Source organism: Mirounga angustirostris, unplaced genomic scaffold (genome assembly GCF_029215605.1).
Source record: "Mirounga angustirostris isolate CCGP_5_RB_7025 unplaced genomic scaffold, mMirAng1.0.hap1 SCAF_1, whole genome shotgun sequence".
Lineage (NCBI taxonomy): Eukaryota > Metazoa > Chordata > Mammalia > Carnivora > Phocidae > Mirounga > Mirounga angustirostris.
The window spans coordinates 5,120,039-5,138,443 of NW_026991709.1; the positions used below are offsets into that span (position 1 = coordinate 5,120,039).

At 45.9% G+C, this 18,405-nt stretch overlaps 1 protein-coding gene across 1 annotated transcript in view; it reads left to right on the top strand.

Annotated features, from left to right (window-relative positions):
- Nucleotides 1-5,932: 5,932 nt before the first annotated feature.
- DSCAM (DS cell adhesion molecule) overlaps nt 5,933-18,405 on the top strand; it is a 957,910-nt gene continuing 945,437 nt past the window's right edge. Inside the window, exon 1 of the mRNA XM_064577323.1 lies at nt 5,933-6,005. Within this exon, the coding sequence (XP_064433393.1) occupies nt 5,933-6,005 (73 nt within the window). The remainder of the gene's footprint in view (nt 6,006-18,405) is intronic.

An 18,405-nucleotide genomic window follows, 5' to 3' on the forward strand; every position in this document is an offset into this window, starting at 1 on the left:
AGTACAGCACCAGAAGATGTCCTGCAAACCTAATAACTTTTTAATGTGGCATATCACACACAGCCCAGAGCTGAAAAGAAGAGCGTTATGCTAAGCTGTATGTAGCTAGCTAGCTAGCTAGAGCATAGATCTGAAGATGTGTGTGTGCTCAGGAAAAAGCTCCCAGACCATAAAAGCTGTGTCCCAGATATCAACTGTGATGACGCCTAGTGTGGACATTACGAGATCATGAGTAATTTTCAATTATTTGTATGCTTTTCTATATTTCTCAAATGTTCTACAATCAACATTACCTTTACATTAGCAAATACAGACGTGTAAGCATGAATGTAAGTATGCATCCATATGGATTAGGTTGTATGGTTTGTGTTCTGTCCAGGGGTTTGCTGTCGAAAGTGTGGTTCTCTTTGTAAAAATGAGTTATTACCACATAATCTATTTATTCAAGGGGAGACGTAAAAAAAAATTTCTTTTGAGCAGTGACCCAAACTGCCTAGAAAACAGAGGGGATTATCCCCTCAGACTCAGAAGCCAGGAGACCCATTTCAGCCACCTTGCTGAGACCGACTCTCCGGCCCTGAGCACATGCCACATTCCAGACCTGCTAACCATTGTCCCTGCTAATCCTACACCAAGCCCAAGGGGAGGTTTTGTTATCATCCCCATTTTCCAGGTGGGAAAACAGAAGCACAGAGTGATCAGGTGATCTGGCGAAGATGCCAGCAACGAGGAGGCCAGGAAGGGGCCTCCAGAACCCACACCTCCACCACCAGGCTGTGCTGCCCCTTCAAGATGGGGTAACGGACAACAGGACACCCCACAGGGATGTGTGGGGCTTACAAAGTCAATGACATTGGAGGGGCCCTTGGGAAAGAAATGGCACAGCAAGTTAGTTATTTGCAAGTCATTTAAAATGTTGATTCTTGTGCTAGAGTCCCTGTGCGTGGGCCTTCCTGGGCTCGGGGTGAGAAGCAGCCTTCTTGTGGGATCTGTTTGGACACAGTCGTCGTCTGTCCAAGTGTCTTTGGACTGTAGCCGCCTCCTGTTGTTCCAGCTTCCATCTGGCCTGTGTGGGTGTGAGTGACCAGGGCCTTCCCACAGGCCAAGGGGGATATACCAAAGTGGGCTCCACCATGGCCAGGGCAGGGGGGCATGCTGGGAAGGACTCCAAGCTTGCCCTTCTCCATGATTTCCCTGGAGGCAGAACCTCGACGCTACGTTCGTGCTAAGGTTTAGCACATATGTGCCTGGAGTAGGTGGTGTGTCGACGGACTTACATCCATAGTCCAGAGTGTGGCTGTCTTCTCAGTCAGCTTGGGTTGCTCTAACAAAATACCACAGACTGGGTAGCTTGTAAACAACACCAATTTATGTCTCACAGTTCTGGAGTCTGGGAGTGTGAGATCCAGGTGGCAGCATGGGCGAGTTCTGGGTTGCAGAGGGCCGGCTTCTTCCTGTGCCCTCACATGGCAGAAAGGGGGCTAGCCAGCTCTCTGGTCTCTTTTTATATGGGTACAAGTGCCATTCGTGAGAACTTCACCTTTCTGTCCTCATTACCTCCCAAAGGCCCACCTCCAAATACCATGATATTGGGATTCAGGTTTCAGCATATGAATTTGGGGGGAAACATAAGATTCAGTCCATAGCAGTGGCTGAGATGAGATATTTCTCTGACAGTAGGTTTGAAGAAGTTTCACATCCATAATTTCAATCAGCAACCACTCTAGAACAGTAATAGGAAATTCAAGTTCATCCTTGTCTGTTGTGGGCACAGAACCACCTGACTCTAAACACACAGGTTCTGCAGAAGTTACAGCTCGGTTGACTTTAGACACGTCAGTCAAACAGTTTTGAAAGAAGCTCCTGGAATTGTGGGTTCTAGTCATTGCTGGGCACTGTGTGAGTTTTGATGATTACAGCAACTCTAAAATGTTTCCTATTCTAAATCAAACTAATCCTAACAGCGTTGTTTTCTTTTGATCATTGTACATTTAAAAAAAAAAAAACACTCCCCAGCTATTTTTCCTTCCACATATTGTGCAAAGTCTTTTTGGCTGAAGGCAAGAACATTCCCTGGTGCTCCGTACGGAGGTCCCTCTCTGTTGGGATCTGAGCTCTCATTTACTCAGTTGACAAACATTTATTGAGATGCAAAGAAGGAGCAGAAGATACTTCTCTGTCCTCCAGAATCTCACAACCCGGTAGAGACACCCACAGCCGTGGAAACAATTGTCCTGTTTGCACGTGTGCAAGCATGCATGTATGTGCGTGTGTGCATGTGCGTTTGTGCGTGAGACTAAGAGGCAGCTCGGGTCAGGATTTAACAGAACCATTTTTAGACTCAATGCATTTCACCATGCCTTTGGGGCTGGACTGGCCGAGCCAGAGCTGAGCACAAACAAGGTCTGAATTATGTGCAATTAGAAACTTCCCTCCCCTTCGTCTGGCTTTGTCCTCATCGACTCCCGTTTCTTGCTCTCGTGGCCATCATCTACCCTGGCACCAGCTTAGCAGAACAATGTCCATGAAATTAAATTCACAAAGGCCTTGGCAGCTTATTCTGATATATCTCGGCCCTGGCGACGGGGATGTGGGGCAGGGGGCCAGCACCCATCTGTGGACCCTCGTGTGAACCCTGTCTGGTGGGGTGGGGAGGGTGGCAGGGGGAGAAACTCAGGGCATCATTGGAAACCCTCAGTTTCCTTCTTCTGGAACTCTAATTCCCTAGCCTTAAGTAAGGAGGTCCTGCAGAGAGACTTTCCATCAAGTCAGGCCCAAAGGTTACTAAGTTACTTCAAGACACCCAGTGTTAGGAACCCAGGATCCCAGGAGCTATTTCTGTGACCACGTTGCTTAGAGCTTGACCGTCCCCACCATCCATATATTGTCCCTGCTTCCTTTCTCCAGCTGAATGATCTGGTGTAAAACAGAGGTACAAAAGGCGATTGTGTTGAGCCTTTTGGAGGATGAGCTACACAACGGGCCTTTCAAGTCCCAAGAACATAGCTTGTTCTATGCAAAACACATTGCACTGTTCACTTCTCAACTTAGCCATTTCTGTTCTGACACAGCCTCCTTTCCGATCCGACATACGGTATGTAAATATGAGCCAACAACGCAAATCTCCTTTCTAAAACTGAAACTGTTAATAATTTTCTTTGAAGAGCATCACCTCTCTTCGGCAGGGAATTACTGTCAACCTCCTTGCTGCCTAGCGGTAGTTAACTGAGCTTTTTCAAAGGAAATATTGTGCCAAGGACCATTTCTAGAAATACATCTATATTTAAAAATCATTATCTTCAAAAACTGGCATCAGGAGTCATTGATAGTGCTGTGTTCACATCAAGTAGCTGGAGTCCAGGTTAAACATCTTTTCACTGTATGTGAACTTGGTAACTCTTGGTCTATTTTAGAATGCTTTAGTTCAGTGTAATTACTACGGCTTCTGAAGGCGTATCTGTGTAATTACCACGTAGTTTATTTCATGGTAACTATGCAATTAACTTGTCCCACTTCCCTAAATGGAAAATACTATAATTCTGATAAGAATGGTTTGGATGCTAGTTTTCTCAACCGTACTTTAAAAATATCTGTATTTTAAATGCTTTCTTCATAATCTCCCTTCCCTTTCTTCAAATAACCTATCTGGTTTAGTTAATCATTTTTTGCTTTTTTGGATCAAAATAAGGTACGAGTGCTAAAATTTTGTGAGGCAGCCCTGCATTATCAAGAAATCTTTTGAGGCATAAAAAAAACCCCCCAAAACAACTAGAGTTAAATTATCCACACAGATGAGCGCTGGGTAGGGGTCTTTGAAGAGTCTGCTGAGGTCTCGTGTTAATCAGGTCATGAGTCCCAAGAAAACAGCTACATTTGTCTCTACTTCTCACTATGTCAGAATTAGCTCTGGGAGGGAATTTGCTTGATTTGGGCCTTTTGTATTTTCTGCTGTGAAGGTGAGGGTGGCCTTGGGAGAGTGTCCCAGGGGACATTCCTTCTGGTTTAAGGCACAAGGTAGAGGGATGGACCTGGGCACTAATATGAAGTGTTAGGAAAGTGAAAGTTACACCAGCCTAATTACAACCTACGAGAAGATGGGAAGTGTCAACCCACAGATTTTTTTTAAAAAAAAAAATCATTTTTCTTGTTCCTGTCTGTATGACCAGCTTGCATGGCATTTATATTGAGATGATTGAGGAATTAATCTTCAAAAGCAAATCCTCTTACCTGTCAAAGTGTGGGTCCCAGGGCCAGCCGTGGCCATAATTCTTATGCACCTAATCTGATAAATCCATCTGTCCATCCAGCTATCCAGATATCGAATGTATATGGACTGCCTAGATGCTGGGGATAAAGAAGACATGTCTCTGCTCTTGAGGACCTCACAGCCCATTTAGGGAGGCAATGGGCCAACAGTGATTAGATAGCAAGAGATCAGCACGATAGCAAAAGCAGATGTTCCATGAGAACAGTCACCCATTTTGCAAATACTCTACGAATGTGCTAAATACCTCCTATGTGCTGGGTACCATTCTCAGTCAGGGAGATACAACAAAGAATGAGTCTGGTAAGATCCCGGTCCTAATGGTGTTTTCTTTTTAGTAGAGAGACAGAAAACAAACAGGTCAACAAATAAAGGGCACCATTTTCAGGCAATGCCATGTTCTACAAGGGGATAGGGGGAAGGATGTGGAAAGGAAGGTTGTGCTGGATACGGTGGTCTTGGGAAGGTTTCTCTAAGAAAGTGACATTTGGGCAAAGACGTACATAAAGTCAGGGCGTGAACCTTGTGGAGGTGTGAAGGAGCCAGTCTCTGAGGTGGGATCCAAAGTGCCACAGAAGAGGAGGCTTTTGCTTGAGGAGTGGGGAGGCTGGAGAGCAGTGAGCCAGGAAGCATGCCCCTAGAAAGGAGGCCAGAGAGGGGCTGCATATCAGCATGTGTGGCCACGTGGACACTGTGGGGAACTCGGGTTTTTATTTGTTGTTTGTTTTTGCGTGGGATAGGAAGTCATGGGAAGATTTTGTGCAAGGGTCAGGCAAGATCTGATTTTTCTTTTTTAAAAGAAAAGTACCACTCTTTGGCTCCCACATTAAAACCACACTGAAGGAGGGTCAAGAGAGGATGCCAATGTCAGCCTGGAGAGCATTCTGGGTGAAGGATGATGGCAGCTTAGGTTGGAGTGGTTGTGGAGGGACCGTACAAAGTGCAAAGGCTCCTGGGTATGTTTTGAATATACACCCAATGTTGAGTTGGGTGGAAAGGGGCAGAGAATGAAGGAGGCAAAGATGGCAACTAGGATTTTGGCTTGAGCCACCAGAAGATTGGATTTGCTCAAGTGGGGAAGGCTTTGGGAGTGGCAGGGTTGGAGTTGATGAACCAGGGTTCATTCTTGGGCATGCTGTGTCTGTGATGTCTGGTTGACATCCAAGTGAAGATATTGAACAGGCAGCTAGACACACGAGTCTAGAGTTGGGGAGGGAATTTATCTGGGGATATAAATTAGGGAACTGTTAGCATGCGGGAGGCATTTAATCAATGCCTAAATGACAGCAGGACTGGATGAGCTCAGCAACAGAGTAGGTGCAGGAAGAGAAGGGTCTGAGGACTGAGTCTGGAGCCCACAATGTTGACATGCTGGCAAGAGGAAGAAGAGCAGGAGTCAGCAGATGAGGCTGAGAAGAGGCAGACAGGGAGATAGGAAGAAAACTAGGAGGGCTTAAAGTCGAGGGAGGCAAGGGAAGGAAGTGTCCCAAAGGAAGAGGATGACCACCTATGTGAAATGCACAGAGTGGTCAAGGAGGATGAGAAAACTGCCCATTAGGCTTGGCAAGGTAGACGTCACTGTCATTCCTGACAATGGGGATTCAGGGGCGTGTTTGGGAACAAAAACCTAAATAGAGTAGGTGCAAGGAATGGAGGGAGGTGGTGGAGATGGCCAGTACCCACCACCATTTTGGGGAGTTTTGCTATGAAGAGGAGGAGAGGTATGAGGTGGTAGATGGAGGTGAGCATGGGGCCAAGGGAGATCTTTTAAAGGGGAGGGTATTGTAGCACACTTGTGGATTAAAGAAGTTGCTCCTTGAAGGGAGGACTTGACAACGTACAGGGTGAGAAGGTGAGCTCAGAAGAGAGGGTGAGTCCCAGAGGAAGTGTGAGCAGGAACAGCTCTCATGGTGGGGGAGACCGAATATGTGGGTACAAAGGCAGAAACGGGGAGCTGAAACTGGAGAAGAGACCAGAAGCAAGCTCAGAAAGGCAGGTGACCTGAGACCCACTCATCCAGAGTCACGCAGGAAGGTGGCAGCCAAGTCACCTACAAACTGCATCTTCTGGCTCCAGGCTGGCACTCCTCATCCAAGTGCTCTCTACTGCCAAGGGTTGGCAGCCTCTACCTCTCTCCTTCTTCTCCAGGCCAGTAGGACTTGGAATCAGCCTCCACTTCCATGTGCCCCATTCTTTGTCTTTGACAGTTTTCATTCCTGCCCTTCATTCAAAGCCCTTGCTTTATGTGTGTGCAGTAGGCAGAACAATGGCCCCTCAAAAACGTCTACATCCCAATCCCTAAAACCTGTGAATATTACTTTAAGTGACAAAAGGGACTCTGCAGATGTGATTGATCTAAGGATCTTGAGATGGGGAGATTATCCTGGATTGTCTAGGTGGGCGGACACAGCGTCCTTTTAGGAGGCAAGCCGAAGGGTCAGAGTCGTAAAAGAAGACATGACAATGAAGCAGAGGTTGGAGGGATGCACTTTGAAGTCTGAGGACAGGGCTGCAAACCAATGAATGTGGGCTGACTCTAGAAGCTTGGACAAGGCAAGGATACGGATTTTCCTCTGGAGAGTCCAGAAGGAACACAGCCCTGCAAAAACCTCCATTTTAGGCTCGTAAAGCTCCTCTCAGACTTCTGACCTCTAGAACAGAAAGAGAATTAAGTTGTGTTGTTTTAAGCCACTAAGTCTGTGGTCACGTGTTACAGTGATGACAGGACACTAATGCATCTTTTATGAGAATTTACCAGGTCTGAGATTCATGCTTTTGGAACCCTGTTTCCACACACATGGTGCACTAATCTTTGTGCAGGCATTGAACCTGTGGATGGCTACTCCTCTCTCGGAGGGGAGGACAGGCTGCTGAGAGAGCAATGGTGAGTGGCATGCATCATATCAGAGGCTGTTCAGGCCACAGGCTTAGCTACACTGGCCCCACTGGTGACTTCTGCTTTGACAATGCTCACAGGAAAGTGAGTAGCATCGTGGCCTGGACAACACGGGCAAGGGAATGGTCTCAGCTCTGCACTCTGCCCCGTGCCCCAGAGGCTAAGGCACTGACCCCATCTTTCTGCCCCTTTCACAAACAGAAGCTCTGTGAGGTCTGTGGGGCTGACTTAGGCTTCAGGGTGACAGGTTAAAGTCCTCCCACTTCGACTCAGTGGGATTCACAGTGTTTTTCTCTGTTCATCAAGTTGGGACTTCTCCAAGGCAATCTCAAGAAGGCTGCCATCGGGTGGCTGTATGTTACCACTGCTGTTCTCAAGCTAGTTTGTTAACTGGCATCCTTCCCTGATGTTTTTGTTACTAAAATTAATGCGTTAATTTTCTTCATGTGCACCCTTGGATGATTTTGTCTTGGGTGGAATTTTAGAAATCAGATTCACGAGTATTGTGATAATCAGCGGGGGCATGAACTATCTGGCTGTGGAGCCAGTGTTTCCCGTAATATTCCAGGAGTGGGTGTTTTCATTCTCTCTATGAACTTTCTACTTCCAGTGCTACTACCCTTTGTGGTTAGAAACAGGAAAACAATAGCATTCCACGTTCTCTCACTCACGCGTTGGACGGGAAGCTATGGTCCTAAAGTGAGAATTAAAATATTGTCCGATCATAGCTCAGCCAGTCCTGAGACGTCGCTAAATATTATGAAATGAGATACATCTGCAATCTGAATTGCAACTCTAGAGTCCTCCAAACGGGTCCATAAATTAAAACAAAGAGCTTGTGTGCAATATGAGCGAACTTGAAGATGACTCTGCGTAACTGAAGAGTCAGGTGTTTCGAGACAAAGGCGGAGGGGAAGAACTCTGGTCAACTAAATCCATAGCCTTCACTTTGGAAGGCTGCGGTGGGGTAAAGGGGCCAAAGCTTGGGGTTCACGTCACTGAGGGTGAGGCATTTCAGAGCTGTAGGCTCCTTTGTCTGTAAGCACAGGAGCTCTGGAAGAGGGATGGATAACTTCTGGACACGACTGTGGTGGGAAGCCCCAATTGTGGGAGACAGGATGGGCTACTCCAGGACTGTTGGCAGAACGTGGAAGTAGTCTCTGCCAAAAACAATGTCTTTTTCAGTGGATCAGCACTTTGGGTACCTCTTCAGTGAAGACTTTTTTTTTTAAATTTATTTTTAATTTTTTTTTAAAGATTTTATTTATTTATTTGACAGAGACAGTGAGAGAGGGAACACAAGCAGGCAGAGTAGGAGAGGGAGAAGCAGGCTCCCCGCTGAGCAGAGAGCCCAATGCGGGGCTCGATCCCAGGACCCTGGGATCATGACCTGAGCCGAAGGTAGACGCTTAACGACTGAGCCACCCAGGCGCCCCATTGTGAAGATTTTTTTTTAACAGTCTCCACTCCCACCCCCAGGGGAGGAACTGATCACTGCTTCTGAGTTTCCGTGGTACCCTTCTCGCTCTTCCCTGGATCTGCTGTTTGAATGTCGCTGTCCTTGTTAGAGGACAAGCTTCTTAAGAGCTGGGTCAGTGTGGTATAAATCCTGTATCTGCAACGTGCCTCCCAATGCCTGGCTCTTTGTTGATGCTCAGTAAATGTTGTTTTATGAGCAAGGGGGATCCTCTAAGTCGGGGATTGGTATGCTATGGGCCTTGGATCAAACCTGGCCTTTAGCCTGATTTTGTAAATAAAGTTTTATTGGAACACAACTGTACTCATTCATTTACATTTTGTCCATGGCACCCTACAGTGGCAGTGTTGAGCAGGTGTTACTCTAGCACCCACAACGCCTAAAATATTTTGCTCTCTGGCCCTTTACGGGAGTGGCTTGCTGACCCACGTTCTAGAGCAATTGCATCTTCTCTTGGTGCTTATATCTTAAAGCAAATTACAATGATATACTGAGAACCTTTTAGAACTTTCCAAATTTATCACTCCAGCTAATCAGAGACAGCCTAAGCCCAATACATTCAGGGTTGAGAATGAACACAAATTGTTTCCTTTGTTCAGGGATGGACTGTCCTTGGAATCTGAGGGACTTCCTGTCCCCCAAGGTCTTGGGAGGGCTCAGCAGGGCTAGTCTTATACAGGAAGTCCTGAAAACAGCTTTCTGACCCTAAATTATTTCCTCGTTCACTTGTACACACCACCTAAAATTTCATCCAGCACCTCTGTGAGTATTAAGGATACTATTGTTTTATGTTTTATTTTTTCAGTCAAAGTGCTTTCCTCTCCCCTCTGGTCTGAGGTCAGTAACATGATGAAATGTTTGCTCCGAGAGGCGTATGTGTGGTTCTGGTGGTTGGCGGGGCGGGGGGCGGGGTGGGAAAAGAGAAGGATGGCAGAGTCACTTTGGAGCTGGGACCTCTGGAGGGAGAAGGGCCTGAGCAGTTCCTTGGAGTTGGGACTTTGAACGAGGAGAGGACAGCAGGTGCTGGGGGCCTGGAGAGGGGGAGGAGGCATGCAGAGGAGGACCATGGGGACAAGGGGCGTGTCCTGACATGCATCTCTCTATTTCCTGCGTGTGCCTTGCATTAACTGCTGGGAATGGACTTTTTACCAGCTGGGCAAATACATCTAATCCAGTGGCTCCCAATAGGGGGCGATTTTGCCCCGTGGGGCACATTTGGCAATGTCTAGAAACATTCTGGTTGTCAAAACTGTAGGTGGATGAGTGCTCTTGTCATCTAGTGAGTAGAAACCAGAGATGATGCTAAAGATTCTACAAATGCACAGGGAAGTCCTTCTTCTCTCCCCCCACCCTGCCCAGCAAAAAATTGTCTGGCTCCATATGTCGGTGCTGCTGAGGTTGAGAACCCCAATCACATCCTTGGCGTGCAACCACACTTCATCTGACTTGATGAAAGACACTTGGAGGGGAGTTGTATGTGGAAAGGTACATGCTTGGCTGGGGCCGAGTGAAATTTTTCTGCCTAGAAGATTGCAAAGTAATTAGATGGGGCATCTACATTCTGTTTTGGGAGAATAGGAAGAATTATCTTGTCATCTCAGGGCAATTATCCTGTGAATATTTTGGCAGCACATTATGTTTTGCTATGTAATTGCAATTAACATGTAAGTGATCTACTGCTTCTGCTGTGTGTCTTCCCTACTGTGGAAAATCTATGAGTAACGTCACGGTGACAGGTACACATGGGTGACATATGTCTAAAGAAGAAGTGGCACAGAAATCGGGCACATTGTTGGTTCCTTACCCAGCCCCCAAGCACTCATATGGTCATGTTTTTAGTTGAATTTTAGGTCAGAATGTACAGAAGGGGCTTGAAAAGCAGTGGTAAATTATCCACATTGAGAGTGGTTATGTGATTTTTCTGTCTCTCAGAAACATTCAGGTTCAACACCGTTTGTTGGTTTGTTGGAAGGACAGCATATTCTTGATGGCAGGGAATATTCTTTTTTTTTAAAGATTTTATTGATTTATTTGACAGAGAGAGACACAGCGAGAGAGGGAACACAAGCAGGGGGAGTGGGAGAGGGAGAAGCAGGCTCCCAAGGAGCAGGGAGCCCGATGCGGGGCTCGATTCCAGGACCCTGGGATCATGACCTGAGCCGAAGGCAGACGCTTAATGACTGAGCCACCCAGGCGCCCCGGCAGGGAATATTCTATCTCTTGTATCAGCAGAATACCTTCCCATACCTTTAAATGTTCCTATCTGGATTAAATCCTCCCTACCCCCCCAAATATAGATCTCATTTTTCCACTAGAATTCTTAAGGATATTTAAAAATTCTTTAAGAATTTTTTTCTAATGCTCAGCTCTGATACAGTTCCCATCATTGTGTGCATTTGAGCATCTTCCAAAATAACAACCTATACTTAGAATTTTCAATAATTTTTTTAATGAGTAAGTTCTCTGAGTGTGGTTTATTTTGAATTGGATTTTTTTCTCCTTCACCCTCATGTCGAGCAGCAAAATAGGGAAGCTGCAGAGTGTGTTTGGGTGTTCTGTGGCCAGACCCTGGCATGCTGCTCAGTCTAAGTGGAGTGTCCGGGCTTGGCATGTGTGCCCAGCTCCCTGTGGGCAGCTGGTTGGCATTAGGGGGGAGGCCCCGGCTTAGGCTAAGCCTGGTTCTCTCCTCTTGCAAGTAGCCGAGAGTTAGGCTGGTGGGGACACCCCAGCTCTGCTGCCCATCCTTCTGGATCTAGAAACTCAGTTTCATCAGAGCGTGTGACGATCCTTGGGCCCTTGGAAACCTTCCTCACACGTGCTAAACTGTACAAGGTGGATGTGTAAACACTCAGGCCAAGATACTGACTTCAATGATTCTAGCACTTGGGGTCTTCCAAGAAGACAGAATCGGTTACAGTCCCCTGTCCCATTGCCCATATACCTTAACTAGGCCTCCCCTCCTATCTACCCATTTATTTTTATTTATTTATTTTTAAAAATTTTTTATTAACATAAAATGTATTATTTGTTTCAGGGGTACAGGTCCGTGATTCATCAGTCTTACACAATTCACAGCGCTCACCATAGCACATACCCTCCCCAATGTCTATCAACCAGTCACCCCATCCCTCCCACCCCCCACCACTCCAGCAACCCTCAGTTTGTTTCCTGAGATTAAGAGTCTCTTAAGGTTTGTCTCCCTCTCTGGTTTCGCCTTGTTTTATTTTTCCCTCCCTTCCCCTATGCCCATTTTTTTTTTTTTTTGGCAAGGACAGAAGCATCTTTTAGTCATCCGGGCTCACTTTGGTTGGTTTCTGATGCCCGAGGTCTTTATCTTCTGTAGAAGGCCAGCCACCCACCTGTGTGATGCGCTCATGGCTTCTTCATGGAGCCCTGCGTCTGTGCGTGTCCTCTCGGCTCCCACAGCCTCATAACCTGGGTCAGGTCAGGCCTGCTACTCGCACCTCCTGGACACCGCCGGGTGCACCTTCCACAGCCCAGACACACAAATCACACAGCTTGAGGGAGAAGCATCACCGTGCATGAGGAGTCTTCATTCACAAAAGAGACAATCCTTATTTATTTTACTATCATTGGGATTTTACTTAAAACAATCAGAACCGCGGTCACAGATAAGCTATGAAGACCTTGTTATCACTAATCACTGCTATCTTTGTGCTTTAAAATTTTTCTAAACATTCACATATGCATTGTCTCTCTGGATACATTTAAAGCATAAATTGATTTTACGAAAAGAATTTTTTGCACACAATTCTCAGAAATGTACACAATATACCTACTCTGATTGCACAAGGTGATCAATGGGCATTGTTTGTGAGTTTGAAAATGTGGTCTTCATCATGTAGGCTTATGGTCAATCACAGGACCAAGCATGAGGCTCCACTCTGAATCCAAACCCCTTCCCTAGATCTATTTGTTAGTTTCAGATACCTACCAGGCTTCCCGTATCCTGTCTAATTAGGCTCCAATCCTGCAATATCCCTTCTGTACAATCATTTCATAATGGTTGCATTGAAGCTGCTAGTTTAATAATCTAGATAATAACACACTTTGTGCAGAATCATTGATAATAGCTGTGCATTTATAATCCATGCTGTGAATGCTTTCATCTTTTGAAACAGGATAGCATATTTCTCATACCAATTTTGAATCCCCACATCATCTTATTTTCTTCTCAACTGCTGATTTCGTCTTACTGCTATTGCTGTTGTCATCTGTCCCAGAGCTGCCGGGGACACCCCCTGGTCTCTCACCCACACACCTGCGGTACTTTGCCTCCATCTCTTCAAATGTCATCGACGTCCATTCGCTGATTCAGCACTTGCTACATCAAGGAAACACTCCAGTGCCTCTGGTTTTATCTTGTACATTCTAATTCTTGGAATTAAAAAATTCACAGTCCCTTTCTGCTTATTAGGGCTCTCAAGTTTTTTTTTATAGAATGCCTTGTGCTTTCCCTCAGCTCTGAGGAGGTGACATACCTGCTCACGGACAGGGGAACACCCTGGTCATCCTGCTGATTTGGGCTGAGCAGCCACGTTCTGATTTTTCTTGGCTCCATCCAGGAGAGTAGTGGTGAGCATGGCTGGCCGGCTGGCTCTTGGATGGTGGGGGGACAGCCTGCCTTGTCCCCTTTGCACTGGCTGATTTCACCAGTCATACCTTGAGTCAATTACAAAAAAGTTATAATTGTGGTTACTATTTTGTTCTACGGAAAGTTGGTTTATGAAGATAACATTTTGATATCTTTGAGGAAAAAAGCACAACAGCTTGGATCAGCCTGCTGTGAGCCGACAACAGGTAAAAAATCTGGGTTAAGCTAACCATTCTTTTTGAAGCTAATTAGCCATTAATCAGAAAATGCCGAGAACTTATATAAGATTTGGCTAACAGCTGGTTTGCAAATACATTGAAAAAGGAGTGTCCATCCCCAGGAGCTAAATGGATTTGCTCCATACAAATCAGGAAAGGAGACTGGTTAGCTGGGCACAGCACAGGACACGCAAACCACGTCCTGTGTCCCTCCTTCGTCCTAACCCATGTCCACTTTGGTTAAATGTCATTGCATATATTTCTGTTAAATGCTATTGCTATTTGAAATTGTAACAATATAATGGAAATAAATAATTAAAGTCAAGTCCAAATTATAAATCAAATCCTGTGTTGTGCTTTAAAACCTGAACTTGGAGCATGTCCCATTGGCATGGGGTCTGGAGGGAGAGTGAAGAGAATGGAAATTGAAACATTTGCTTTTTAAGTGTTTGTTTTTTTTATCACCATCAAAATACATGACTATTGTAGAATATTTCAAAAGTAGAAAAAGTGCAAGAGTCACCAGAAACCCATTACCGTGGAACAACCTCTGCTGACATTTTGCATATTTCTTTCTAGCAGGTTTCTATATGCTTTTTTCTTTTTTAACATCGTCGAGAGAAAATGTAGGTATTAATCCTCACAGGCAAAAATAGTGGGCAGAAACCAGCAAAAGAAATTCAAATACGGATGAATGCGAATTCTGATATTTTATTCAAAAGTATTTTTACAGATACAAGTTTAGGGAGGCCTGGCTTCACATTAAGTTTAAGTGCAGAATATTTTGTTTTTTAGTTGACCACAAACTGAATGTGGGGAAATATTGCCAATATAAACTTAAAATTTACTGAAGAAAGCACTGTGTCCAGATCAAGGGAGATAATCTGGGGCATTTTTGATTGTATACTACTATTTGGAAACAATTTTGAACTGTGCTTTAATAGACATATATTTATGTGTATATTTATTTATTAGTTTTACACATGCAACTATAGAAATATATTTTACCTCTATGTATGATTGTTTTTACCCATTATATATGCATATACACACGTATACATATATACACATATGTATCTAATTACATACATGTAACTATAGTAATATATGAATGTATATTAACATATAATAATGTGTTGGTGTTGGAAATCATATATCTAAGATAGTGAGGCTTGCTCTGGGCATCCCAGATAATAGGTCACTCTTACTATAGACCGTTGCTTGGGACTGCAGGGGTCTGCTTAGCGGCTCTGTCAGAGACTTGAGACCCCATGGGTCACGGAAAGTCTCTGTGTTCTGGTACCAAGGAAAGGTGTCCTCTTCATCCCTTTCTCCATACCTTTTTGCCTCTTCTGTGACCATTCCATGTGTGTGCGATGTGAAATTTATGTTGTATCCTAGTGTTACCAGAACATGAGGAGGAGGAAGAGGCTTGGTCAGCCATTCTTGATATTCAAAAGACCAACTGGACACACTAAAAGCTGTAAATTTGGCCCCGATCCACCAATCACTCATGTTAGCACCCCCAATCTTATCCCATCCCCATGATCAAGACACTTACTTAAAACAAATCACATTCTAAGAGCCCGGATAGCTCAGTCGGTAAAACAAATCACATTCTCATTTCTGGAAATTTTAGGCACAATAAGGATGGGGGAAGTGATATGAAAGACCTCTGATATTCCTAAAAGATATGTCTTGAGACCTTAATACATACTCCCATTCTCTAACACAATGATTACACATAATTCCACCCACGGAAAAGCAGATGGTAGGCTTGCCAGAGACCTAAGCACTGCTGACTTGTCACCTCTCTCCTCAGTATGTGCCGTGACCACACTCTGAGAAAGAATGATCGCTTCCCGAGGCCACCCCTCTTTCCCTTCAGTCCCATCCACAGCTCTAGCCAGTGGCTTGCTTTTGGGGTCATTTATTCCTCTAGGAAGAGGAAGGGTTCTATCAGTTCATTGGAGCTACTCGCTGGGACAGGAAGCAGAGAATCACCTGGGTTTTGGCAAATGGGGATGCTGGGTGGTCAGCAGGCTTATCCCCTAGCCAAATGATTTGCTCCAACATGCCAGCTTCCTAACTGGCCTCCAGACACTGGCCTTAGCAAAGTCACAGATTGCCGTATGCCACGGACACGGGGGATTGGGAAGAACGGCGACTGGCATTCTTGAATGTGGAAGGGCAAGTGTGATCCCTGCTGTCTCCTCAGTTATCTGGCATCCTGGGAATGGTCCTCAGCCTTCTTGAGAAGTAGTTCCACAGTGGCAGAGGCTTAAGGTATCTTAAAAATGATCTTAGCCATCTCATTTGGCATTATCTTTCTAAAAACCACTATTTTTCTATTTCATTTCTTTCCGTGTGGTGAGAACCCTATATTCAGAGGGAATAATGTCATGGATGAGTTATGTAACTCAGTATAAAATTTCCCTTCAGTAAGATATGAATGAAAATCTCTCTGTAATAAACAAAAAGTATTGTGTATAATTTCCCACTGGTCTTTTTTGTTAATTGGGCTCTTACGGTTGAAGCCTTTAATGTAGGGAATAACTGAATAACTGGCTTTTATGCACAGACTCCTTTCATTATGTACAAGGGCTCAAAATTTAAAGTGAACTATTTTTAGATCTCACATTGTGATATAAAAGATTGTTTATTGCTGGTAATGCAGAAGCAAATTGCATTTCTGCTTCTGCCTGGTTTTTCCATGGCGGGTGGTGTGAGCTTCCATTCTTGCTGATTCATTTGATATGCCCAAAAATGACTTGAGTCAAGTCTGATCATTTTTAACAGCCGAGCTGCACACCTGCATTGCAGCCTCCAGAGCCCTCCGCTTGCCCTTGGGGTGTGTCAGGGAGGGAACTCGGCTCAGCGCTCCCGTCCCAGCCCCTCAGGGCTTGGCTGCCTGCTGGCTCTGGGGACAGGAGGGCTGCATCTCCCGTGGCCAGCTGGCCCTCCCTGTCTCGGCCATATGGGCACTTGCTCTGGGCCTGGGCCTCAAGAGTGGCTTCTCGTGCCCAGAGTCTCTCCAAACAAGTCCTGGTGAGCACAGCCTCAGCTCCCAGTCCAGCCCCTCTGCTCAGGGCAGGAACGGGCACCAGCCCATCCTTTGCTCGCTCCATCTCTAGCTCCTCTTCCTTTCCCAGGAGCCTCTGCCTCCAGCAAGCAAGCAGCATCCCCTGCTCCCCCTTTCCACCTGACCCTGCTCCCTGTGTGCCAATTCAGGCCAATGTGGATGGGTCGCTAGCCCTCAGACAGCCAACCCGGTGGGGCTCAGCAAAGGGGGGGCTCAGAGCTTCCAGGGAAGGCTTCTCCACAGATGGGGCACCTTCCTGAAGGAGGGATGGGAGATATCAGGGGAAGGCAGGTGCACTCCGGAGGCGGCCTACATTTCTCTGTCAAGCATGTGGCCATCCTAGCCTCTGTTTCTAGGGAACAAGTAAGGCATTTCTACAGCGAGAGCGAAGCAGCTTGCTTGATATTTCTCCCGGACAAAGGCTTGCACCTCGAAGACCAAAAAGACTGTTTTTGCATCACCTTTTCTCTGTTTTCTCTGTGGGTAGGGGTTAGTGTTGCACAGTGGGAAGGGGCAATAAAACCCAGTAGCTGTTTCTTCTGGAAGTAGCAGTTGCTAGGAGCACAAGTGTGTGCTCAGTGGTCCTCGGACTTCAGGGCCTCCAAGTCACCTGGAGGGCTTGTGAAAACCCAGGTTGCTGGGCCCCACCGCGGTTTCTCATTCAGTGGGTCTGGGGGGAGGCTCAAGTCTTAACTAGCTCCCAGGTGAGGCCGTATTGCCGGTCCGGGGACCGCACTTTGAGAACGGCCATGTCCACCATAACCCGGCCACCGTGTGAACTTGGGGCTTTCCATATCGTGACTCTCCGAGGCTGCTGCCTCCCTGATGACACCGAAACGTTACTGCCTCTTTGACAAGGGCTGATAGCTACTGATTTATAGAGAGTCCCTTTAGCTATGTCTTGAAGATCCCCTTCCTGCGTCAATGTAGACGATTTAATTTTCCTCTTAACGTTAGAATATAAGAGCAAAGGTCATTATTGCCTTTTGATTTCCCATTTTGTCACATTTTATTTCCAGATTCAAGGTGTTGACTGATGGATTCAAACTAATCAATCTCTCCCAGTCCCCCCAGGCTGGAGCCCCCGGTTGTACCCCTCATTCTCGAAACGGCTAATTCCACTGACTTGTTGGTCAAGACACAGCAAACAAGATTGGTGAAGTTAATTGTTTGGATTAGACTCGAAGCCTAACTTCTCTGGTCTGGGAACCCACCGGTGCATCTGGGAAGGTGTAAACCACCTGCCCTCCTGCCTTCTCAAACCCCCAGTCTTGCTGTTTCTGGAACATACAGCTGTTAACCTGAAGGGTCAGTGTTGTGGCCGGAGGGCTATTCTTTGGCTAAGATCCCTCCAGTTATACTCTGTGAGTGACTCAAACAGCGAGGCTTTGGACATCAAACCATCCCCCAACCTAGACAACAGGAGCAATTTCTGTTGTTTCTAGAAAGGGAAGTTTATTTCTGGAATTTGGTGGGAGATCTCATTCAAAATCACCACAGCACTGACATAATGCAATATTTACCATCCTTCACACTTGGGGGTGCAGATGAATATTGCAGGGTAGGTGCAGTGTGGTGACTTTCCGCAAGGCTCACACCCCCCTGTGGTGTTTTTGTAGTTCTGACTGCCAGTCCCTGGCCTACAGCGTGCTAGGCACGGTCCATTCATCCACATGCGGGTCTGTCCTGTCCTGTCACTGTCCCCCGGAGTCTCCCCTCCAGCTGACCTCTGTATAACAGTATAAATTCTCTTTCTGCTCACCTGGCTTCTTTTTTAAAAACATTTTTTTTATTAACATATAATGTATTATTTATTTCAGAGGTACAGGTCTGTGATTCAACAGTCTTGCACA